A 24,526-nucleotide genomic window follows, 5' to 3' on the forward strand; every position below is an offset into this window, starting at 1 on the left:
CAGAAGCAGTCTCTCCGGTTGCAAAAACCTTGGGATCTGGCCAGACCTCCGGAACAGATTCCGTCCGCAACCAGAGGTGGCACTGTACCTCCGTAACGCTCAGCTGGGTTTTTTGTACATACTGGACTTGGTGGTGAACCGGAAAGTTACATTTTTATTATATTCTGTCCCGATGTTGATTTTGACATTATGAAAAGTGGTATCTAATTTTTGAGAAGTAGTTCTAGTAAATAACTTTGCAATTGTTACTATACGGCCTATTACGTTTTGGATTTGCGTAATATAGGCATTCTGGTGGTTTATGGTTCACAATCAGTCTCTAGACATCTTCAGCCAGTATAATGGGCTTGCAAATATCGAGAGAGCCATTACCCCTATTGCTCTGTCATGTATTCTGATTTGCTGTGCCCCATTTCTTGGCCACAAAAGGGGGTTACTCTGAATTGCGGAGCTCCACTCACACAAACTTACCATCAAGTACGGCAACACCTGCACCACGCCTAGCCACGTTCATCGGTGCAATCAGGGTCCAGGTATTGTTTTCTGGATTGTAACGCTCCACGCTGTTAAGGCAGTTCCAAGATTCAGCTCCTCCGATGATGTACAAATGTCCGCCGAGCTCACATACAGCAGACTGGTGTCTTCCTATAAACGAAAAGCCAACAGAAGCTTGCAAATCAGGGGGAGGGGGTTTTAAGCTGCTCTCTAATGGCAGCAGCATCACAAAAAACTGTAGGGGACATTTTTCACGCCAGCCAGGAGTCAACTGCCAATAAGTCCGTCTAAAAGGTCTTGGAAAGCGATTCCACTTGTTGCCACTCTCACTAATGCAGTCTGCGAAAAACAGCAACCCTCAATACTAAATACTGCTGCAGCAAAGGATGCCGCTTCTCTCTCAAAATCATAGAATTATAGAGATAGAAGGGACCACAAGGGCCATCTAGTCCAACCACTTGCAATGTAGGAATCTTTTGCCCAACGTGGGGCTCTAACCCACAACCCTGAGATTAATGAGTCTCATGCTCTACCAACTGTCAGGGGGGTTGATCCTCACCAAATTTCATTTAAAAACTAGCAGTAGCAGACCTCTAACAATGGCACACTGCAGCTGAAGCTGCCCTAAGAAATTTCTGTCTCCTAAAAAGCTTGAATTCTTAAAGTCATCCCAACCTCTAAAGGTTAAAGGGAAAGGTAAAGGACCCCTGGACCGTTAAGTCCAGTCAAAGGCGACTATAGGGTTGCGACACTCATCTCGCTTTCAGGCCGAGGGAGCCAGCATTTGTCCACAGACAGCTTTCCAGGTCATGTGGCAAGCAGGACTAAGCTGCTTCTGGTGCAACGGGACACCATGATGGAAACCAGAGCGCAAGGAAGTACAGTTTACCTTCCCGCCACAGTGGTACCTATTTATCTACTTGCGCTGGTGTGTTTTCGAACTTGCTAGGTTGGCAGGATCTGGGACAGAGCAACAGGAGCTCACCCCGCCTTGCAGATTTGAACTGCCGACCTGTTATTTAGACCGCAGTGCCACCCTTCCAACTTGAAAAATCAAAGCACGGACTTACGGATGTTAAGTGAAGCACAGCTTGTCCAGGATTTTGCTATGGGATCGAAAACATCACAGTTTTTCAATCCTTTCTGACCGTAAGGATCTGAGCCGCCAACAATATACAGCTTTCCATTCAGGGCACAAACACCTGTTAATCCATGGTGGGGAGATAGAAAGGAACGAAACAACTTAATTGCCTGAATGCTTAAAAAGAAATAATAACCTTCATAGGGCATTGTAGACTCTTACCTGCATTGCAACGGTTAGTTCTTAGCTCTGGAACGGGAGTCCAATCATCAATCTCCGGGTCATACATTTCTCCGCAGCTCAAGTCATCTGAATGGCCGTTCGACCCACCAACAACATACAGCTGCCCCTAAGTTGAAGAAGCAATAAAGATTACAGCAAAGATCCATTACATTGTTTTGGTTAAACATGCATGCCTGGGCCTGGTGTGTTAGTAGCAAATAGTTTCTAAATCAGACAAGGAAAGCCTCCAAGAAAAGGAATTGTCACGTCATTACAGGCAACTATGAACCTAGGTGTGTCCTTTCAGAAAGTGCAGAGGAACACGTGACCATCACCTTTGTGCTGAACTGCTACAAATTTTAAGTCGGGGAAATCAGATTCTTGGGTTGCTCTGTACGATGAGCTCTTCTGGCAGGAACAGGAAGTGTGTGGCCTGTTGATTCTCCTTGATTACTCAGCAGCTTTTGACATCCTCGGCCAAGGTATCAGGGATTGGGTGTCTCTGTTTTGCAATGGCTCTGATCCTACTTGGGAGGACTGTCATCAAGAGAGTGGCACTATGGGGGTGCTGTTTGGCCTTGCACAAACTTCAAGGTGGAGTTCCATGGGGTCAATTTTTTCTCGTGTGTGCCTCACCTGCGCTCTGCAGGGAAACTCACTGGAATCGTCACTGTCCATGTTATCAGGTGCCAAAAATACATTTTTATTTATCCTTGCTTTGGGCATTTAAGTTTTTGAGATCATACGGCAGCATTACAGTGGAGGGTAACATCAGACTCATCTATTAGTGTTTGCGTGTGTAGGATTTCTTTTTATTACAGTGGTACCTCGGGTTACATACGCTTCAGGTTACAGACTCCGCTAACCCAGAAATAGTACCTTGGGTTAAGAACTTTGCTTCAGGATGAGAACAGAAATTGTGCTCCAGCAGCGCTGCAGCACCGGGAGGCCCCATTAGCTAAAGTGGTGCTTCAGGTTAAGAACAATTTCAGGTTAAGAATGGACCTCCGGAACGAATTAAGTACTTAACCCGAGGTACCACTGTATATTGTTGGATGAGCACTTTGGCAAATGTTGAACTTTCTGCACTCTTCTTCTTTTAAAAATCTGGTTTTTAACCGAATTTACTTGGATTTGGCATGTAATCAAGAGCTTCTGGTGCCAGAGGGCATGGCTGTTCACCACACACATACCATTAAAACTGCCATCTGGAACCGGGCTCTTGGTGTCCTCATCGGTGCAACGAAAGTCCAGCAATCCTTTCGGGGGTCGTAACATTCTACGGTGCGCAAACATTCTTCTCTGTTATAGCCACCTAGCAGGAATGCAAAGTACACAAGAGGTATTTAAGATAATAGAATCTCCTTGTGAAACCAATTTTAGCAAGCAATTACTCCGCAAAACACTTCACATGGCAGTTTGCCCAAGTATGAGAAAATGCAGAGGCCCACATTGCTTGAAGCGCTAGTGGTACGTTTCCCAGTACGTTTCTGAGCACAATTCAAAGTATTGGTGTTGACCTTTAAAGCCCTAAACGGCCTCGGTCCTGTATACTTGAAGGAGCGTCTCCACCCACATCGTTCTACCCGCACACTGAGGTCCAGCTCCGAGGGCCTTCTGGCAGTTCCCTCACTGCGAGAAGCCAAGTTACAGGGAACCAGGCAGAGGGCCTTCTCAGTAGTGGCGCCCTCCCTGTGGAACGCCCTCCCACCAGATGTCAAAGAGAACAACAACTACCAGACTTTTAGAAGACATCTGAAGGCAGCCCTGTTCAGGGAAGCTTTTAATGTTTGATATATTAGAGTATTGTAATATTTTTTTTGGGAAGCCGCCCAGAGTGGCTGGGGAAGCCCAGCCAGATGGGCGGGGTACAAATAATAAATTATTGTTGTTGTTGTTGTTGGTTTTCCTTACCTGCGGCTATGAGCTTGTTGCCAAGCTCTGCCGTTCCCAATCCAGAACGAGCATACTGCATCGGAGACATGGGCTTTTCAATAAGGTCGCCTGGCTGGATCTCGAAACTCAAGCTTTTCATCAACCGTGGAGTGCTGGTCGGAGAGCTCTGGGGACTGTTACGCCCGTGAAGGAAAATCACACAAAACACGCCATCCAGAACAGCGAGACACAGGTAGGTATTATCTGGCAAGGGGAGGGAAAGAGTACATTTAATTCCAAAATATGAACACGTTTTCTTCCACTAAAGCAGGCTTCTTCAACCTCGGCCCTCCAGATGTTTTGAGACTACAGTTCCCAGCATCCCTGACCACTGGTCCTGCTAGCTAGGGATCATGGGAGTTGTAGGCCAAAAGCACCTGTGGGGCCGAGGTTGAGGAAGCCTGCACTAAAGCCATACTGTTACCCTCTAGGTAGGCTGGAATTTCAGCTTTCCCCCAATATTTGAAGGCGAGAAAAGAAGACTGCATTTAGAAGAAGAGTTTGGATTTGATATCCCGCTTTATCACTACCCTACGGAGTCTCAAAGCGGCTAACAATCTCCTTTCCCTTCCTCCCCCACAACATACACTCTGTGAGGTGAGTGGGGATGAGAGACTTCAGAGAAGTGTGACTGGCCCAAGGTCACCCAGCAGCTGCATGTGGAGGAGCAGGGAATCAAACCCGGTTCCCCAGATTACGAGTCTACCGCTCTTAACCGCTACAGCACACTGGCTCTCATTATTTACGCAATTGCAAAAAATGGCACTGCCTCCCGCAACCTCCATATTTAAGCATGGGTGCATAGTGGTTTAAAAATAGCATCCCCGGGAACAAAGTTATGCTTACTTGAGGTCTTCTCTGAAGCAACAATTTTCCACTCGTGTTTAGGACTCTGCACTGCTGCGTTTGGAGAAAGACTTCCAGAGGAACTGCTACTTATCTGCTTGAGATCATTCTCACGGGGGGTCTTTTTCTGCAAAATCAAAAGCCAGCTACAGAAACCCGGCCACAGAGCGTACCGTGATCTGCCTTTGTTTCAGAACTATTTTCTATTTTTACCTCTGTGCAGCCTCATTTATAAGAACATCTGCACAGCCAACTTGACGAATCAAAATCTCAGCAACGTGATGGAGCACGTAATGCCCCGCTTACTCGCAAAAACCATTTCATCCAATACTCAACTCACAGTCCTTAGCTTCTGAATCAAATGACCTAGCTTCACGTAAGCTATGCTTTCTAATGGGACAATCTTCACTTTGTTTCAAAGTACCTATTATCCATGGGATGCGGGTGGCGCTGTGGGTAAAACCTCAGTGCCTAGGGCTTGCCGATCGCATGGCCGGCGGTTTGAATCCCCGCGGCGGGGTGAGCTCCCGTCTTTCGGTCCCAGCTCCTGCCCACCTAGCAGTTCGAAAGCACCCCTAAGTGCAAGTAAATAGGTACCGCTTTATAGCGGGAAGGTAAACGGCGTTTCCGTGTGCTGCGCTGGTGCCGGCTCGCCGGAGCAGCTTTGTCACGCTGGCCACGTGACCTGGAAGTGTCTCCGGACAGCGCTGGCCCCCAGCCTCTTAAGTGAGATGAGCGCACAACCCTAGAGTCGGACACGACTGGCCCGTACGGGCAGGGGTACCTTTACCTTTACCTATTATTACTACGCAAGTTTCAAGGGTGCATAGCCTACACAGCAAAACTCTGAAGACTTATTGTATAAATCCAAGGTATTACATAAGGTTTTCTACCAAATCGCATATATGTTGTCTACTTTTTTCAGCACCATTCTTCCTATCTGTACCAAACCATCATCTTTAATTTGCAAGTGCCTTATGGTTTAAGGAGTGGGGTGGATGCAATTCAAGCTTGTTGGAGCTATTTGTTTTTACTAGAACCCCAAAATCTACCGACCAGAGCTAGATGCATGGGACATATGGCTAGTTGTTTTTTTAAAAAATTGTCTTGAGGACATTCCGAGCCTAGAAATTATTAAACAAAGCCGTATCCTTTCACGCAAAAATCCACTTCCGCTTAAGCTTTCTTCATTTGAACTTCCTTGAAATTGGAAGGGTTTCGTTATTGCTATTGTTAAAACAATTAAAGACAGAAAGCTCTGCCGATCTCCTGCAGATCACCCAGAGATCTACGAGAAGATCCCAATCTACCTTCTGCCCACCTCGGGTCTATGAAACCCATCTCTGTTGTTTCAGAATAATTACACCAGTTTCCTCTATTGAAGCCATTTCCCCTTTTGTCTAAGATACTTCATTTCCACTCTCCGCTCTCTCCCAAATGGGCTTTAGACACCTCCCTTGGTGACCCTGCTCCTCTGAATGTTTTTATTTTAATTCATTTGTTTTTAACCTTTGGGAGTTAAGACTCTGCCATCTTTTCTTCTTTTTCTTCTCAGAATGTTTCTGGATCCCACACGGTCTCAGAGGCATTCTCAGAGAAGGAAAGCATAACTACTTTGCAGTTGGCATTTTTGCTTTCCAGTGAACCCAGTCAAACTGCCAGCTGCTTCTTTAAACAAAAATGGGGAGAGAAAAGAAGACTGACTGCTGCCTTATAAGCTTGTAGGGTTTTGGGGGAAGGCAGTGAGTTACATCTGAAAAAGGATCCCCATGTTTTCAGGATGTGGTTTTGTCATTTTTTAAGTGAGGTGCGAGTTCTGTCTGCAACACATGCTTTGGGGGTGTTCCTTCTGGGAAATGGGCATTTTGCAGTTACTTAGGAATCAAGTATGGGGTTTGACATTTGGGCTTAGGCTCAACCTACTTGTCTACTGTAACTAGCCAGACCCCCCCCCCCAATGGCTGCCATTTGAACACTTTGGGTTTAAAGGGACAAATCATTTAATTGAAGTCTGAGAATTCTTGCTCACCCCTGAAAGTCTGATTTGCGTCTAGGTTCTACCAACACCTGTACAGACTTTTTTTTTAAACAGCTCCCAAGTATTAGGAGATTTAAACTTCTTCAAATCTCAACTCCTGCTAACAAACCTATTAAATGAGCAGCTGAGAGAAGGCTAATATTATCACCTCTCTGTTTTTTGCAACTCCAGATGCCACCACCTAATTACATTTAAGTTGCAAAATGAACTGAACTCTGCTTCGTCACAGATTCGTTTCTAGTTCAAATATCTTGACTCATTTAGGCTGCTGAAACTCAAAGCTCCCATTTGAAAATGTGCTTTGAAATTGAATTATGGCAACAGTGGCAGTTATCACATCCAGAAAGTGAGTAAAATTTTCACCAAGTTACTAATGCAGTGCGCTACAGTATTCAAAACGTTCCCGCTGTTTGCAGGCTACCTGAAGTATGCCATTATTCTTGCAAAGACAAATTGGTTCTGCTCAGTTCAGACCTGTGCCCTGTATGGCAGGTTTCCCAAAGGAAATCTCCAGGGCTACTTCATGACGTGCTACTCCTAGTCACGTGCTGGATAACCTGCTGCAACTGAACGCCTGCACTTCTATACTACGAAGCTCTTGCTTCCAGAAACTTATTCAGCGCTCCTTGTTTGCCTCGGATCGCTTAAGCTCTATCTGCAAGCTCCTGCAATCTTTAGCACTCCCTTCTCAACATTCTAGAAGCTTTAAGATGAAATTCCATTAACTGCTCTTGTTCATTAGGCCGTGCTTTCAGTACTAAGGCATATTTATAGTCGTACTTTGGAAGTCGAACGGAATCCGTCCGACTTCCAAAACGTTCAGAAACCAAAGCGTGTCTTCCAATTGGCTGCAGGAGTGTTTGGCTTCCGAAAACCGTTCAAAAACCGAAACACTCACTTACAGTCGTACTTTGGAAGTTGAACGGAATCTATCCGACTTCCAAAACATTCAGAAACCAAAGCGTGTCTTCCAATTGGCTGCAGGAGTGTTTGGCTTCCGAAAACCATTCAAAAACCGAAACACTCACTTACAGTCGTACTTTGGAAGTCGAACGGAATCTATCCGACTTCCAAAACATTCAGAAACCAAAGCGTGTCTTCCAATTGGCTGCAGGAGTGTTTGGCTTCCGAAAACCGTTCAAAAACCGAAACACTCACTATTAACTCCCTCTGTCCCTGCCCACACTAGCATGAGCTGGGGGCAGCTGCATTTGGCAACATCTGGAAGGCCACGCTTGCCACTCGTGAACTAGACCACACGAGCCATCTAAGGCAGCTACTGTTCTGAGACTGTTATTTCTTCCTTTTACTACTCTAACCAGTTTTACCTGAGGTTACCTCAGACCATGTGCAATTTGTACCTGCACAAACTGAATGTGGTCATCATCACTGCCATACACCTCAGCCTGTCCTTCTAGCAGGTTTCCATCAAGCAGCTTGTGATCGGCTGAGTAGTACAACGTTTGAACCTGCAAAACAACAGAACAGCCATGTGGCTACAGTCTCCATTGCCTAATTCAACTATCGGTACACAGAACACAAGACTCCGCAAGGGCTCCACGTCTCAGTCAGCTTCTCTTCTTTCCATCTAGCAGAATGGCAAAAAAATATATAAAAAAATAAAAAAGAAGTTGCTCTCATGACGACAGGTCTTCCAGCATGACGGATCCCCGCTTCCACAGCTCAAAAGAAATCTTCAGCTGCCTTGGCTTCCCTGCGCCGTAACATTAAGATGTGTGACGGTGGACATTATCTTGCAGAATAAACTGTACAGGTTGACAATCTCAAACACACACAAAAGCTGTTGCTGCAACCCACATTTTTCTTATTTGCAAAATACAAACATTTTCTCCTTGTCCAGTTATGTGAATAAAGTATGTAAACCAAGCACAATTGGATTATAAAAGAGTTCATGCTAAAGATGAGCTGTAGTATCCGGCTAAGTTGTACTTTTGAGTAGCCCAGCTCACAATGTCACCTAGCTGGGTACAACCCAGTGAGGCCGATTTTCCATTTAGGAAAGTCTACTGCCCATTACTAAATACGAGAACTTTAAGGGGAATCTAAGACTATTTGACTGGGCTTCTAAGGAAGGGCAGAATAAAGCAAACATAACCATTCTCAAAGGTTGCTCGTTTGATGGCAAGCTAGGTTATATTTTTGCAAACAATTCAAAATTTATATTATCTCCAGCAGCGATTCTCAAGACGCTGGTATTTCTGATTGAGACTACGCTGACTGCTGGGTATGTGAGAAAGGCTATGTAATTACACAAGTTTTGTCAAAAGTTAAGATATCCTGTAAAGAAGTAAACACCATTAATCATCATCATCGTTTTTTGCCCCCAGCGGATTTTCTTAGGAGAACTGGGGCACGACTGCTGCTTCTTTACACTTGAAGTTTCTTCTATGGTTCTTCAGCGCTGAGTATCCTAGTTTTGTTAATAAACCTATGGGGAGATAAATCAATGGGGAGGAACAACCATTAGAACCTTTTACCTACTGTCTCTCTTTAAGCAAAAACCCTGCAAAAAGGAGCACATTAAGGACATGCAGTGAGCCTTAAAAACCACCTCCCCGTTTCCACCAGAGTGAAGTTGTTAAAAGAGTAAAAAACAGAAACAGAAAAACCAGACCGAACAGTTTATGCAGCTCACCTGGAAACCCCCCTAAGTTTCTCAGCTTAGGGATACCTACAGTAAGATTTAAATTTTTCAAATAGGTTTTTTTTTAAAGAAAAAAAGCAAAGAAAAAGGATCATCCTTAAATTTCAGAAAAGCTTAATTGTTAAAGGAAGCTCGTTTTTAAAAGACTAACCTCTTCCATCAGATCTCCTAGACTGTCTCCATTCTCCCAGATGCTGCGCTGCACCCAGTTGATTACCTTTGTGTATAATTTGCCATTGCTGGGCAAGCTAACATTGTCTTCGAGCATGACCTCCAGCTGGAATAAAAAAACAAAAGGGTTTAGCGGCTAAGAGAGATAAAAGACCTAAAAGGCTTGCCTACACAAGATTAAATAAAATCTCAAACATCATTATGCCAACATAGAACCTTCCAGAGGTATAATTAATGCAAACTGCTTTGACAGTTTGTTTTGCTTTATGAATGACATTAATAATAATAACAATAACAATAATAACAACAACAAATCCAGAATGGAGGATGTAAAATATCAAGGTGTAACAAACAAACAGAATCTCCTGCTTGGGGCTACGCAGACAGGAGCAGGCTCGATGCCAGTGGTTCCCATTAAGTTCTATGGCAGTATTTCTCAAACCGTGGGTTCACCAGAGGGCCTTGTGACACTTCCAGGTGCATCTCAGTGCCACAACCTGCCCAGTACCTCCTCCTCATCCTCTAGCTCAGGCATAGGCAAACTCCGGCCCTCCGGATGTCTGGGACTACAATTCCCATCATTCCTAGCTAACAGGACCAGTGGTCAGGGATGATGGGAATTGTAGTCTCAAAAAAACATCTGGAGGGCCGGAGTTTGCCAATGCATGCTCTAGCTGCCCATGGCATTTTGGCTGAACCCATGCCAGGACCAGCAACTCCATTCGCGTTAAGCGAAAGTGGCCAGGAGACAGAGGTCTGGCGGGGCGAGCGCAGGCAAGGTCAAAGGGCCAGAGGTGGTATTGAAGGAAACCAGAAAGCGAGATAAAAGGTTCATGGTAATTCATTGGGAACAGAAAGGGAGAGAGAGGAAAGCTACTATAGGAGGGGGGAAAGAGCGTAAAACTAAGGTGGAGGGATGGAAAAAAAGTGGGGTAAGTTTAGGGGTAGGGAATATCTTCTCCTTCTTTGACGATCACTTGTAGCAGAGTAAGATTGTCTCCCGTGAACATGGTTTCAACCATGAGTCCATAAGTGATTGTGGAAGACAATTCTGGATCCACATGTCCTTCCACAGTGGGGACATAGATTTCCGGGCAGGAGTTGATCACGGTGAGGGTTTGCCAAACGTGCCTTCCTCTTAGCACATTTCTCCCTTTCGTCCCAAGTTTGTGCTTCTTCAAAGTCCACGGCATCTTTGGTAAAGGCTGTCTTCAACTGGAGCACTCACAGGCCAGTCTTTCCCTGTTATCAGTGATTATATGACATTTCTAAAAGATTTGCCTTGGGAGCGTCTTTAAACCTCTTTTGTTGACCACCAGTATTTCGCTTTCCATTCTTAAACTGGCAATAGAGAAGTTGCTTTGGAAGGCGATCATCAGGCATCCGAACAACATGACCAGTCCAACGAAGCTGATGTTGAAGAATCATTGCTTTGACACTGGGGATCTTTGCTTCTTCCAGTACGCTGGCATTAGTACGCCTGTCTTCCCAAATGATGCGTAAAAATTTTCGGAGACGCCGTTGATGGAATCTCTCAAGGATTTGGATATAGTTTATAAGTGGCCCATGTTTCACAAGCGTTCTGTAAAGTTGGTAGTATAATAGCTTTGTAAACGAAGATTTTGCTTTCCCTGTGAATCGCCTAGTCCTCAAACTCTTGGCACTTCAGTTGGGAGAAAGCAGCACTTGCAGAGCTCAAGCGATGCTGGATTTTCAGAAGATAGTCCACAGGGTAGTGTCAAAGACCTCAGGTCAATAAACACCATACACAGGGTTTGGTTTTGCTCTCTGCATTTTTCTTAAAGTTGTTGAGCAGTCAAAATCATATCCACTGTCCCCTAGAAAGTCGAAAATACTTTTGGGATTCAGGAAGGATATCCTCTGATATAATTAGGAGGTTTGCTAAGATCCTTGCAAGAATTTTGCCGGCCACAGCTAATAAAGAGATGTCTCGATAATTTCTGCAGTCTGTTCTATCACCATTAAAAGAAAAAAAAAGGGGGGGGGAGATTGATGATTTTGGAATCCCTGAAGTCTGCTGGAATCTCCTATCTCTCCCAGAATTTTTTGTCAAGCTTGTGACATTGTTGTGTATGTTCAATTCTGCCCACTTGGAAGACTTCAGCAGGTATCCCATCAGGTCCTCTGGTTTGTTTTTTTGTTTGGTCACAAGGATCACAGGAACGTGCAAGCCCACTCACCACAACAAGGTGATGACCCACCAAACGAGGGTAGGGAATATTGTACAAGCTGAGTGTGGAAGAATGGGAGGTGGGAAGGGGGAAATGTTACAGAAAAAAGCCTTCTCCACTTTTAAGAGCTGCCAGGTCAACTAATTCTGTCACAGGACCTCCAGAGCAAACGTCCACACCAGGGGTAGGCAACCTAAGGCCCGTGGGCCGGATGCAATCCAACTGCCTTCTCAATCCGGCCCGCGGACAGTCCGGGAATCAGTGTGCTTTTACATGAGTAGAATGTGTCCTTTTATTTAAAATGCACCTCTGGGTTATTTGTGGGGCCTGCCTGGTGTTTTTACATGAGTAGAATGTGTGCTTTTACAGTGGTACCTCGGGTTAAGTACTTAATTCGTTCCAGAGGTCTGTTCTTAACCTGAAACTGTTCTTAACGTGAAGCACCACTTTAGCTAATGGGGCCTCCTGCTGCTGCCGTGCCCCCAGAGCACAATTTCTGTTCTCATCCTGAAGCAAAGTTCTTAACCTGAAGCACTATTTCTGGGTTAGCGGCGTCTGTATCCTGAAGCACATTTAACCTGAAGCGTATGTAACCCGAGGTACCACTGTATTTGAAATGCGTCTCTGGGTGATTTGTGGGGCATAGGAATTCATTCACACACACCCCCAATGCAGTCCGGCCCACCACATGGTCTGAGGGACGGTGGACCAGCCCCTGGCTGAAAAAGGTTGCTGACCCCTGGTCTACACTTTGCTTTGGGAAAGCTGAGCTAAGGAACTCCTTGCCACAAGGAAAACGCTGTGATAAAAGAACGCAGCAATTCCCCAAGATTGATTAGGTATCTCTAGAAGATGACAGAGCTTGCCAGCTGATTGGAACAAACATTGCCTCCACCCACTGGCATTTTTTGACTGGTGGGCTTTGATAATTTTCAGCCATCTCAAGTGGGTGCTGGGAGTAGAAAACTTGAGAATCACTCCTCTATGGAACGAAGTAAAAGGGCTGCAATTCTGGACACAACTGAGAGGGGCTTGGAATGGGGGGGGGGAGAGGAATTACCGTATTTTTCGCTCTATAGGAAGCACTTTTCCCCTCCAAAAATTAAGGGGAAATGTGTGTGTGTCCTATAGAGCGAATGCAGGCTAAGCCCAAAGCCAGAACAGGGAGACGGAGCGCTGCGCAGCACTCTGTCTCGCTGTTCTAGCTTGAGAATGGCTGCGCAAAGCCTCCGCAGGGCAGCGGGGTGCCTTCACCCCACTGCTCTGCGGAGGCTTCAAAGGCTGCGCTCCCGGGGCTTCAGGCAGCTATCTGCAAGCCTTCGGAGAGCAGTAGACATTCCCGCTGCGCTTGGAAGGCTTGCGGATAGCTGCCTGTTCTGGGGGAAGCTCGGGCTTCCCCTGCCCCAGCCCCGCAGTTAAAAACGTAGCCAAGACAGCGAGCGGGATCCATTCTGCCAAAGCCGCACACAGCCTCTCCCTAAAGATGAAGCCAAGACAATCAGCAGGATGGAAGGTTTTTTTCCCTTGATTCCCCCCCTAAAACTAGGTGCGCTCTATGGAGCAAAAAATACGGTAAATTAAAAATGTGAACAGGACTACCATTTTTTACTGTGAAACAGAAAGGAGCATAAGATTGCTCACCTTTAAACGTGGCAGTTTGAGAAATTCCTCCTGGTCAGAGATCTGTAACAAGTGCTCCTGAAGGTAACTATCAATCTTGCTCAGTAAACGCGAATCGCCCATGGTGCTTGCAAAGTTCCGATAGGAGATGCAGCTTTCGACGCTCATTCTGGAGAGCAAATAATCTCCACAAACCTTTTAGAAAGGCATACAATTATGTTATTTTTTAAAAAAGAGGTTCAGTACACTTCTGGGGCTCTTTCTGTTTCTCACTTCTTATACCCCACCAACCTGCCATGGCACCCATTTCAGCAAATCCATTTTACATCTTCTCTTGCCTTTAACGTATTGCTGCTCTTAATTTAAGACAAACGGCATTACTGTTAATCAAACTTTTCTCAAATGCCTTTGCTGGTACTATCCAGCAGCAATAATGCTAAATTGAGCTGCAGAAATGGGAGTGGCGCTGCCTGTTTTTTCTTCTAGGAAAACGGGACCAAATATAATCAGCCTTTTATTTTATATTTTGCTGTAAATATTTTAAATAAGCCAGGATATGCATTATCTGCAAGCATCACCGCTTTGCTGCCGTTTATGCAAAAGCAGCACGCCGTCACTGTCTGCTACAATTAAAGGAACTGAGGCCATCTATATTTGATTGCTCGCTTCACACATTAATCTGTGCAAGTGCACTGCCAGAACTGCCGACATCAGCAAACAAATGTATTTTACGAAACTGTCCCCAAATCCATATAGCGGACCAACAATTAATCAAATGAAATCCTTAGGCTCTATTTCATCATCATCATTGATCCTAATCTATAAATGAAATGCTTTCAAGATGAACATGGCTTTTTTGTGGTAAAAATGCAGGCGTATTAATCAATATGCCTATTCAAATCCTTGAGTTGCTCATTAACGATAGAGCTCTTCCTCCAACTAGGGTCACAGAAACTTTGCTTTCTTAAGTGTCCAAAATGTATACCTGCTTGACTCTCTCCATCTTCAGTTTCTTGGCTGCAGAGTAGACATCTTTGACCCGTTCTTTATCAGCTTTCAATCTATTAAAGTTATATGGTTATTTTAGAATTTGTTCTTAACAGAGAGCGTAAGATTAAAAATGCCTATCGTCTGTAGAACAAAAAACCAAGTCACTTACTGGGCAGTGTAGGCATAGTTTAACAGGACTTCAACAGCTTCTGGATGAAGATCGTCAAACTTTACATGGGAAACTCCGTGAGAGTCGCTGTCGCTATTGAAGATTTCAAACAGGTAAGGACTGCAGCAAGCTAGAACCGCTCTGTGTGCCAACATCTCATACCCACAGACCTGTATTAAAATAAGAGAAAGACTTGTGTTAAACCTAAATAGTTCAGCCTAACAGATGATATGCAATGTTACATCTTACAGAATAGTAAACCACTGAAAATCAGTGGATTTATTGCAGTGGATCCCAATTAGCTAAGTACTTCAGACCCCGTTTTTCAAAAAACAAGCCATGGACCACCTTTTTTTTTGAAAGTTTTTGTTATGTGAATGGTGCCACAGATCCCTTGGGGGGGGTCAATCAATCGGGAACCAATAATTGAATGGATTTCAGAACTGTAATGATTAACTACAGATGGTCTCTTTTTACCAACTGCTTTTGTTCATGACCCAGTTTCTAGTCTCGTGGATTTAAATAAGGTAAGCACATTTCTACCACTGATTTCAGTTAGAATGCTTCGTTTTGGCTGGATCAGGCTCATAATTTTAAAAGGCGACTTCAGAAGAATTCCAGCTAATGGTGTAATGAGTTTTCAGAATGTGTAGGGCGGAGAAATTAATTGAGAAATTAATTAGCACCATCAATCCCCCTTCCCCCAATTCCAAACTCAAAACATAACACCCAGTTGTCACGCTGTTAAGTTACCTGGAGTCTAACATCACAGAATTGGCCACTTTTTCGTAAAGCATTTAGCTTGGCAACGGACGACTCGATGAAGTTTTCATCTTCGAACATCAAATAGCCATTAGGAATCATTTTTGCTGTTTCTGTGGCTGAAGAGGAGAATTTGCAATTGTTAATAGAACCAAGTGTGATGTTACTTGATGCAAAGCCTTTTTGAGGTTGTAATCCTATACAAACAACAACCCCATGCTGCTACCCTATGCGAGTAAGCATCTGTGAAAGCAGACACACATACACAAGGCTGTAAATAAACTGGAGAAATTCAATGTGCTATTACGATCATCCCGTCGGTTCGTCAATTCTGCCTTCCAGACTGAATCATCTCCCCACTTGCAGCAATAGGGGTGTTCTCCAGAGACACACACCAAACCAATTTGCAGGGGACATGGGGTTAAAGTGATAAAAATTAAGTGGACCCTCTGGATACGAATTAAATTTGTTTTGGGGGTCCGTACTTAACCTGAAAAGTCTGTAACTGGAGGCGCCGCTTCTGCGCATGTGCAATAAGAGCGTTTCTGCGCATGGGGCGAAACCCGGAAGTATATACTTCCGGGTTTGCAGTGTTCACAACCCGAAAGTTACGTATCCATAGCGCTTTGTAACTCAAGGGTTCACCGTACAGTGGTACCTCGGGTTACATACGCTTCAGGTTACAGACTCCACTAACCCAGAAATAGTGCTTCAGGTTAAGAACAGAACTTGGGCTCCGGCGGCGCGGCAGCAGCAGGAGGCCCTATTAGCTAAAGCGATGCTTCAGGTTAAGAACAGTTTCAGGTTAAGAACGGACCTCCAGAACGAATAAAGTACTTAACCTGAGGTAGTAAAGGTAAAGGGACCCCTGACAATTAGGTCCAATCGTGACCAACTCTGGGGTTGCGGCGCTCATCTCGCTTTATTGGCCGAGGGAGCCGGCGTACAGCTTCCGGGTCATGTGACCAGCATGACTAAGCTGCTTCTGGCGAACCAGAGCAGCGCACAGAAACGCCATTTACCTTCCCGCCAGAGCGGTACCTATTTATCTACTTGCACTTTGACATGCTTTCGAACTGCCAGGTTGGCAGGAGCAGGGACTGAGCAACGGGAGCTCACCCTGACGGGGGATTCGAACTGCCGACCTTCTGATCAGCAAGTCCTAGGCTCTGTGGTTTAACCCACAGCGCCATCCGCATCCCTTAGTGGTACAATTAGTACCACTGTACTAATTTCACTTGCTACTGAAATGGTAAAGTTTAGTGAGAACACCCAAGGCATTGTGCCCTCTCAACCATGAGCAGTGCTGGCAGAAAGACTGCCAGAGTTATCAGCCACTGTCACACTGCAGGTCTGTAATAATAAAATAAAATAAAATAAAATAAAATAAAATAAAATAAAATAATAATAATAAATTTTTATTTATACCCCACCCTTCCCGGTTTAAAAACCGGGCTCAGGGCAGCAAACAGAAAATGTAAAACCTTGGTTAAAATGCAACTTAAAAACAGCATAAAACACAACATAAAATGCAGCATCAATATCAATAAAATTCAAAAACTCAGGGGTCATTTTGGGGGAAAAGGAAAAAAAGGCAAGAGGGGTGTCACCAGTTTGTTTGAAGGCAATTTTTAATCAGTTTTCCAATTAAGCAGCTTATATCAAAAAGTGATTATGTAATTGCTATCGGGTGCCAGTTTGCATGACTCTCTGTTTTTTATTTGGGCTTACGGTATCAAAATCAGATCAAAGTCTATCGTACTGTACAGCTGACTAATCAATACACTCCACGTCACAAGAAATGACATTATATATGCGTCGACCTGAGTAAAAACGTATCAAATAAATTTATGTTGTGGTAACTAGGAGACCTTGAATAATCCGAAGTCTTCTTGTGTGTTAATATGAGAGCACGTCAATTTATATTCCTCCTAAGATTAACAGCAGCTTGGAATAATGCAGGCAGTTGCGTCTTCTAAACGGATGACTCCAAAACTACCAGGCTTTAAAACGATGTAATCAAGTCCTTAAAAGCTATAGATACGAATTTCTTCTGTGGTAGTCGTGCATCATACTCTGCAATAGAAAACAAAAAATAATCTGATTAATTTGGGATTTCTGCATGTTTAGAATCCGTTTAGGACTTGATTCTATGCCAACTGTGAACTGCCTGAAAGGCTATGAAAACAAAGGCCAACATTTTCTAAAATTAAAAGGTGTTAAGGAAATCAGGACAATTTTGCACGAAATATTATTTACCCCCAAATCAGTAAATGGTACATAAAGACTGCATCCTCTTTAGATCTGTTTCAATCACTCAGCTATATCCTACAGTAATTCAGTTACAGCACATTTGTATTACTGTAGTTGACCCAGCAAACAGAGATTAGTCTGGGCAAAGTCTACATACGGCAGCTTTTATTGGATAGACCTACATCTTAAAGCAACTCTTCTTTAAAAAGTCTCAGAGCCCTTAAGTAACCTGTAACACCCACACTGTAATATAACAACCGGGGGGGGGGGGGGATATTTCTTATAAAATGTAAACCCCACTATGAGTCAAGATCTATTCTATTTCCAGAACATTATCTCTTACAACTGTTTGCAAATATTCCTCACTGATGGGCTTTGAAGGTTTTTAAATATTTCGGCGTTACCGTATTTTTCTGTCCATAGGACGTCCCCATGTATTTTGGGGGACTCAGATTTAAGAAAATGGGGGGAGATGGCCCCATGTATAAGACACCCCCTAATTTTTGACATTATTTTAAAGGAAAAAACCCTAGTCTTATACATGAAAAAATGCGGTAATTACTTTTTATATAATATGTAAACATGCAACCAAGTTGTAATCCTTGGGTGGTACCACATTTTCAAAACAATCTGGGAAACTACTTATTTTCTACTCACACGGAAACAGCAGTATTCCCCCCAACGGGTATTCCTAATATACGTGAGCACGATCACAAAAGAAAGCTTCATGTGAAAGTGTCTCATCCTGTAACTACACACCTAGCAAACCAAGCAGAGGAAACAGATGTAAGATGGGAAACGACGGAATCTTTTGACTATAAAATTTGATGTAAGCAAATGCTAGGGACTTCGTATCTGTACTTGTGTAATATGGCTAAAGGGTTGGGATTAACAAAAATGGAGAGATGTGATGTCATGGGCCTAGCAGCTGGAGAGGTGAGACATGGAAGGCAGGGGTGAAAGAAGTATCTGCTAGATGTTGTTGTTGTTTAGTCGTTTAGTCGTGTCCGACTCTTCATGACCCCATGGACCAGAACACGCCAGGCACTCCTGTCTTCCACTGCCTCCTGCAGTTTGGTCAAACTCATGCTGGTAGCTTCAAGAACACTATCCAACCATCTCATCCTCTGTCGTCCCCTTCTCCTTGTGCCCTCCATCTTTCCCAACATCAGGGTCTTTTTCAGGGAGTCTTCTCTTCTCATGAGGTGGCAAAAGTATTGGAGCCTCAGCTTCAGGATCTGTCCTTCCAGTGAGCACTCAGGGCTGATTTCCTTCAGAATGGACATGTTTGAATGGACATCTTCTTGCAGTCCATGGGACTCTCAAGAGTCTCCTCCAGCACCATAATTCAAAAGCAGCAATAGATCAACCTAAATCCTTCCAGAAATGTTGTTTCCAAACTGGTTTTGGAACTAAATCTGTCTTAGTTTTACGATCCTGCTCAGTAGCCAAACTGAAAACTACACAAATTTGCACCAGTATTATTTAAAAGGAGAAGTTTTGATTTCAAATTTACTGTTAATTGCTTTGATTATTTTTTTTTTTGGGGGGGGGAATATAATTTATTTAGGAGGCCACCCTAAGCAGATGAAAACATTAGCAGGATTTTAATAACACTTGTATCAGCAGGAAGGCCTGGCGTGCTCTGGTCCATGGGGTCACGAAGAGTCGGACACGACTAAACGACTAAACAACAATGCAGCAAATAATATCGATAGATTCATAAAATGGATTATGAAATAATACGCAGTTGAAAAGGTTGCAAGAGGAGCCACGGAGGGGATGGTGCGAAGTCTCAAGATTCAGAGAAATCTCTAAATACGGATATCTATTTTGTATTGTTATAACGCTACACTTGTAAAAGCAAATAAAAATTATTTCCAAATAATAATAATTGTTTTGATTTTTCTTTGTGGAACAGCTTAATTTGCATCAATATTTAAGTGGTCTCCGTCCGTCCCCCCAACTAGAAGACCATTTACACAAGTCATGCCTGCATAGGTTTGAAGATACCGTATTTTTTGCTCTATAAGACTCACATTTTCCCTCCTAAAAAGTAAGGGGAAATATGTGTGCGTCTTATGGAGCGAATGCAGGCTGCGCAGCTGTCACAGAAGCCAGAACAGCAAGAGGGATTGCTGCTTTCATTGTGCAGAGATCCCTCTTGCTGTTCTGGCTTCTGAGATTCAGAATATTTTTTTTCTCGTTTTCCTCCCCCAAAAACTAGGTTCATCTTATGGAGCGAAAAATACGGTGTTTTAAGGTGTCCTGCTGTACATAAAGTACACTGCTTGTTTTAACTCCAGCTTTTCAAGGGTTACTACACAAAAGTCACACCTTGTTGCTCCAGGAAAGTCAGGGAGGCTGAGAGGGGCATCTTGTGTCTGGGCAGCTCAAGACCTCCATATACATTGCCCTTGCTTGCTCCCCTGGCAAGTCACTTCAGTGCTGCTAATGCAAGTGGCTTGACTTGAACCCCAGAGGCGCATACTCCATTGTCTCTCAAGACAGATGGATAACAACAACATTTTATTATTTATACCCTGCCAATCTGGCTGGGTTTCCCCAGCCACTCTGGGCGCCTTCTAACAAAACACTAAAATACAATAACCTATTAAACATTAAGGGGGCTTGCCAATCAGAAGGTCGGCGGTTCGAATCCCCGCGACGGGGTGAGCTCCCGTTGCTCGGTCCCTGCTCCTGCCAACCTAGCAGTTCAAAGCACATCAAAGTGCAAGTAGATAAATAGGTACCGCTCCGGCGGGAAGGTAAACGGTGTTTCCGTGCGCTGCTCTGGTTCGCCAGAAGCGGCTTAGTCCTGCTGGCCACATGACCCGGAAGCTGTACGCCGGCTCCCTCGGCCAATAAAGCAAGGTGAGCGCCACAACCCCAGAGTTGGTCACGACTGGACCTAATGGTCAGGGGTCCCTTTACCTATTAAACATTAAAAGCTTCCCTAAACACAAGGCTGCCTTCTAAAAGTCTGGTAGTAATTTTTCTCTTTGACATCTGGTGGGAGGGCGTTCCACAGGGCGGGTGCCACTACCGAGAAGGCCCTCTGTCTGGTTCCCTGTAACTTGGCTTCTCATGGCAACAAGAAGGACCTGGCCCCAGAAAGTTGCTCCCAAGGGAAGGCAAGCTTTAGGCAGACCTTTAAAGCCCTATGCGGCCTAGGACCCTCATACCTACGGGACCGCCTCTCCTGGTATGCCCCGCGGAGGACCTTAAGGTCCACAAATGACAACACTTTGGAGGTCCCAAGTAGCAAGGTGGTTAGATTGGTCTCAACTAGGGCCAGGGCCTTTTCAGTACTGGCCCCGACTTGGTGGAACGCTCTGTCCCAAGAGACTAGGGCCCTGCGGGACTTGACATCTTTCCGCAGGGCCTGCAAGACAGAGCTGTTCCACCTGGCCTTTGGTTTGGACTCAGTCTGACCCTTATGTTTCCCTCCCCTTATGGTTTTAATCTATGGGCTACTTTTAAAATGAGGCTGCATTTTAAATTGGGTTTTCCCCCCTATTATTATTATTATTATTATTCCCTATTTCCCTAAATAAAATTGATTATTATTATTATTAAAAGATTCTACGCGCTTTATCTAAATTCTATTCAATCTCTTGCCTGAGGACAATCCACCTCCATCTAATCTCAGAGTGGCTAGATTTCACATTTTGGATTTCTTTTCTCCCCACCTTTCTAAAGCAGCTCAGCTGAAACTTCACAAAAAATGGATCTGTTTTTTCTAAACCACCTCAACAGGATTCAATACAGTGGTACCTTGGTTTAATAACAGCTTAGTTTATGAACAACTTGGTTTAAGAACGCTGCAAACCAGGAAGTAGGTGTTTCGGTTTGTGAACTTTGCCTTGGAAGGAGAACATGTTTTGCTTTCTGTTGAGTGTGTTCCATTTGTAAATTGAGTCCCGCGCTGCTATGGGAAAGCACGCCTTGGTTTAAGAACGCTTTGGTTTAAGAATGGACTTCCGGAACGGATTTAGTTCATAAACCAAGGTACCACTGTACTCTGAAATTAAGCAGATATTTCTCCACAGAAATTCTCGGTAAAACTTCTGAAGGTTGGGCCACACGAGACTGAAATTAAAAGTTCCATAATAAACGCATAACTTCCCTTTAAAATTATTTTTTATTGGTTTCATATGAACACACTTACTAGCACCACAATACGAACACTGTTTCCAGAGACAAATGGGCACATCGTTAATTAAGTATCCTGCCCATCATAAGTTCATTTGGATTTCTTCCTAAATCTATTTCCACTATTTCTGACTCGGCTGAATGCTCTGCTTCTACTTCAGCACGTTCTGAAGATTAGCTTTGTCATCCTAGGGAGTTCTGTCACTGTTCCTCTTGTTAACAAACATGATAAAAATCAAACTACAGTAAGTACTCTGAACAAATTCGTCCTTTATAATTCCCCTTTCCCTCCTCTGTTGGTATGTTTCTCCACTAGTGCAATACTCCAATTTTGGGAGTTTTAGTGAGGTGTAGCACCATCTATATGTCGCCTTTAATATATAGGTGGTGCTCAAGTTCTGTTGGGGTTACATTCCAGGGACAAGCCAAAACATACCGTATTTTTCGCTCTATAAGACGCACCAAGTTTTTGGAGGAGGAAAACAAGACAAAAAAATATTCTGAATCTCAGAAGCCAGAACAGCAAGAGGGATCGCTGCGCAGAGAAAGCAGCAATCCCTCTTGCTGTTCTGGCTTCTGGGATAGCTGCACAGCCTGCATTCGCTCCATAAGACGCACACACATTTCCCCTTACTTTTTAGGAGGGGAAAAATGAGTCTTATAGAGCAAAAAATACGGTATATGGCCAAAACATTATGGGTTCAATGGCGGGTGGGGTTGCCAAAGTCTTTTCACCCCAAACACCTGCCCCCGCCTTTCCAATTAAAAAAGGAAACCCAAGTGCATAAAGCTTGAATAATTGCAGGTTGCTAGTTATCCGCGGCTTCTTTAAACTGTGTGGAAACTGATTTAAGGCCAGCCATTCCCACCGCGAGTTGCAGACGGCCTCTTCTATTTCTCTACCTCAACCCACTTCCCATTATTCCCTGGGACTCTCTTGTTGTACCTCTATCTACATCTAACAACATACTGCAGGTGAGACCAAACTCCTTTCACTAAATGCATAGCTGTCCAACGATCAGCCAAGAAGCAGTTAAGGGACGTAGGGATTGCGCTGTCATCTTTTGCCTGAAAAGATTGAACATGGAGTTTTTGCATCCAGGATGGGTTAGTTCGTCACATTCCTTTTCTGAAGAAGTGTGCATGCACACGAAAGCTCATACCAAGAACTAACTTAGTTGGTCTTTAAGGTGCTACTGGAAGGTATTTTTTTATTTTGACTATGGCAGACCAACACGGCTACCTATCTGTAACATTCCTTTTCCGTTAAGGAGCAATGCACTGTAGGCACCAGGCAAAAGCGGTCCTTTTTAACCAGGCCTTTTGGTTAACATCCAATATCCTTTTAAAATGTAGCTCTTTTTTGGGGGGGGGGTTTACTATTGGGTTATTGCTTTTATTTTTATTTTATATACTGTGATATTTTTATGTGAACAGTCCTGAGACTTCTGGGCATAGGGTGGTATATAAATTCAATAAATAATAAATAATAATAATAATATTAATAAAGGAATTTAAGCTTAGGGTATTCCTTTCTCCAGGGAATGCGGGTGTCGCTGTGGGTAAACCACAGAGCCTAGGACTTGCCGATCAGAAGGTCAGCAGTTTGAATCCCTGCAACGGGGTGAGCTCCCGTTGCTTGGTCCCTGCTCCTGCCAACCTAGCAGTCCGAAAGCACGAAGTGCAAGCAGATAAATAGGTACCATTCCGGCGGAAGGTAAACGGCGTTTCCTTGTGCTGCTCTGGTTCACCAGAAGCGGCTTAGTCACGCTGGCCACATGACTCGGAAAAACTATCGGCTCCCTTGGCCAATAAAGCGAGATGAGCGCTGCAACCCCAGAGTCGGTCACGACTGGACCTAATGGTCAGGGGTCCATTTACCTTTTTATTCCTTTCTCCATAATACCCCCAAATTGCAATGCCTGTCGTCTCACCCGCGATTCCACTGGCCTCCTGCCCTGAGTTCAAGTTTTCGTTCCTGCTTTTCAAAATTTTCAGCACAGACATAAACTGACTGACAAACAGATCTATAGTTGATTTGTTTTATATATGGCACTCCCATAGTCAAGACCTGCTTTATTTGAGTAAGGTTCCAGAGTGAGTCATTGTTTCTTCAGCGTAAGTACAAGTAAACTCTTAATTGCTTGGCCTCCTATAACTTTAAAAAAAAAATATGCTTGTGATGCATACCTTTCCAAGAGTGTCAGGCTAGACGTAGATTTAAAAAGCTGGAAAACCAGAAAGCTGTTGCCCCAAACCGTACTGATGTTCAAAGTGCTTGTTTTACAGCTTAAACACAAAGTCATTCTTAGTGACAGGCACATAAGAAAGAGCAATGCGGTCACCATCCGTCAAGAGGAGGGGCAAAGAAAACCGCCCTGCAAAGTTCACAGCATGAACTAAATCCAATTACATCCGGACACTGGTTAACTACAGCAATTCTCTTGCACCTTTCCTGGAACACAGCTCATCTACCTTGCCCCCATACGTGAATAAAAGTTTAGCCATCATGAGCTCATGGTGCATCAGACCCAAAACAATACATGACGCATGAGAGAGATTGCTCTACAACCTTTGAAGCAGATTTTGATCAAAAGCAACACTCCGGGAGGGCTGCTTACCCTCCTTTCCAACCTTGCACAATGTTTCCCAGATCTAAATAACCTCCCTGAAGCTGTTCTTAGATTGGAGGGGTTTTTTTTGGGGGGGGGGGGAGAAGAATGCAGGTGCCGTACCTTAAAAAACCGTACAGGTACTGTACCTGCATTTCCACCTTCCAAGGTGAACAGCAGAGTTGTCCGCAGACTCACATGAGATTTAAGATGGGAAAGATGGAGTCCCTTACAGCTGCTAGCTGCTTTAAAATAAGAAAAAAATGTATACAGTGGTATCTCAGGTTAAGTACCGTATTTTTCGCTCTATAACACGCACC

The 24,526-nt window shown here is 44.1% G+C and overlaps 1 protein-coding gene across 1 annotated transcript in view; it reads right to left on the bottom strand.

Moving 5' to 3' along the window:
* The window catches only part of IVNS1ABP (influenza virus NS1A binding protein), a 30,025-nt gene that overhangs the window by 1,585 nt on the left and 3,914 nt on the right, over window positions 1-24,526 (bottom strand). Inside the window, exons 2-14 of the mRNA XM_083506796.1 lie at window positions 17,058-17,262; window positions 15,178-15,305; window positions 14,425-14,594; window positions 14,251-14,326; window positions 13,287-13,460; window positions 9,434-9,559; window positions 7,979-8,086; window positions 4,580-4,706; window positions 3,713-3,937; window positions 2,992-3,113; window positions 1,799-1,925; window positions 1,566-1,697; window positions 472-645 (exon numbers count right to left, since the gene is read on the bottom strand). Of these exons, the coding sequence (XP_083362922.1) occupies window positions 472-645; window positions 1,566-1,697; window positions 1,799-1,925; window positions 2,992-3,113; window positions 3,713-3,937; window positions 4,580-4,706; window positions 7,979-8,086; window positions 9,434-9,559; window positions 13,287-13,460; window positions 14,251-14,326; window positions 14,425-14,594; window positions 15,178-15,288 (1,672 nt within the window). The 5' untranslated portion in view covers window positions 15,289-15,305; window positions 17,058-17,262. The remainder of the gene's footprint in view (window positions 1-471; window positions 646-1,565; window positions 1,698-1,798; window positions 1,926-2,991; window positions 3,114-3,712; window positions 3,938-4,579; window positions 4,707-7,978; window positions 8,087-9,433; window positions 9,560-13,286; window positions 13,461-14,250; window positions 14,327-14,424; window positions 14,595-15,177; window positions 15,306-17,057; window positions 17,263-24,526) is intronic.

Source organism: Podarcis liolepis (assembly GCF_965112155.1).
Source record: "Podarcis liolepis genome assembly, chromosome: 6".
Classification (NCBI taxonomy): Eukaryota; Metazoa; Chordata; class Lepidosauria; order Squamata; family Lacertidae; genus Podarcis; species Podarcis liolepis.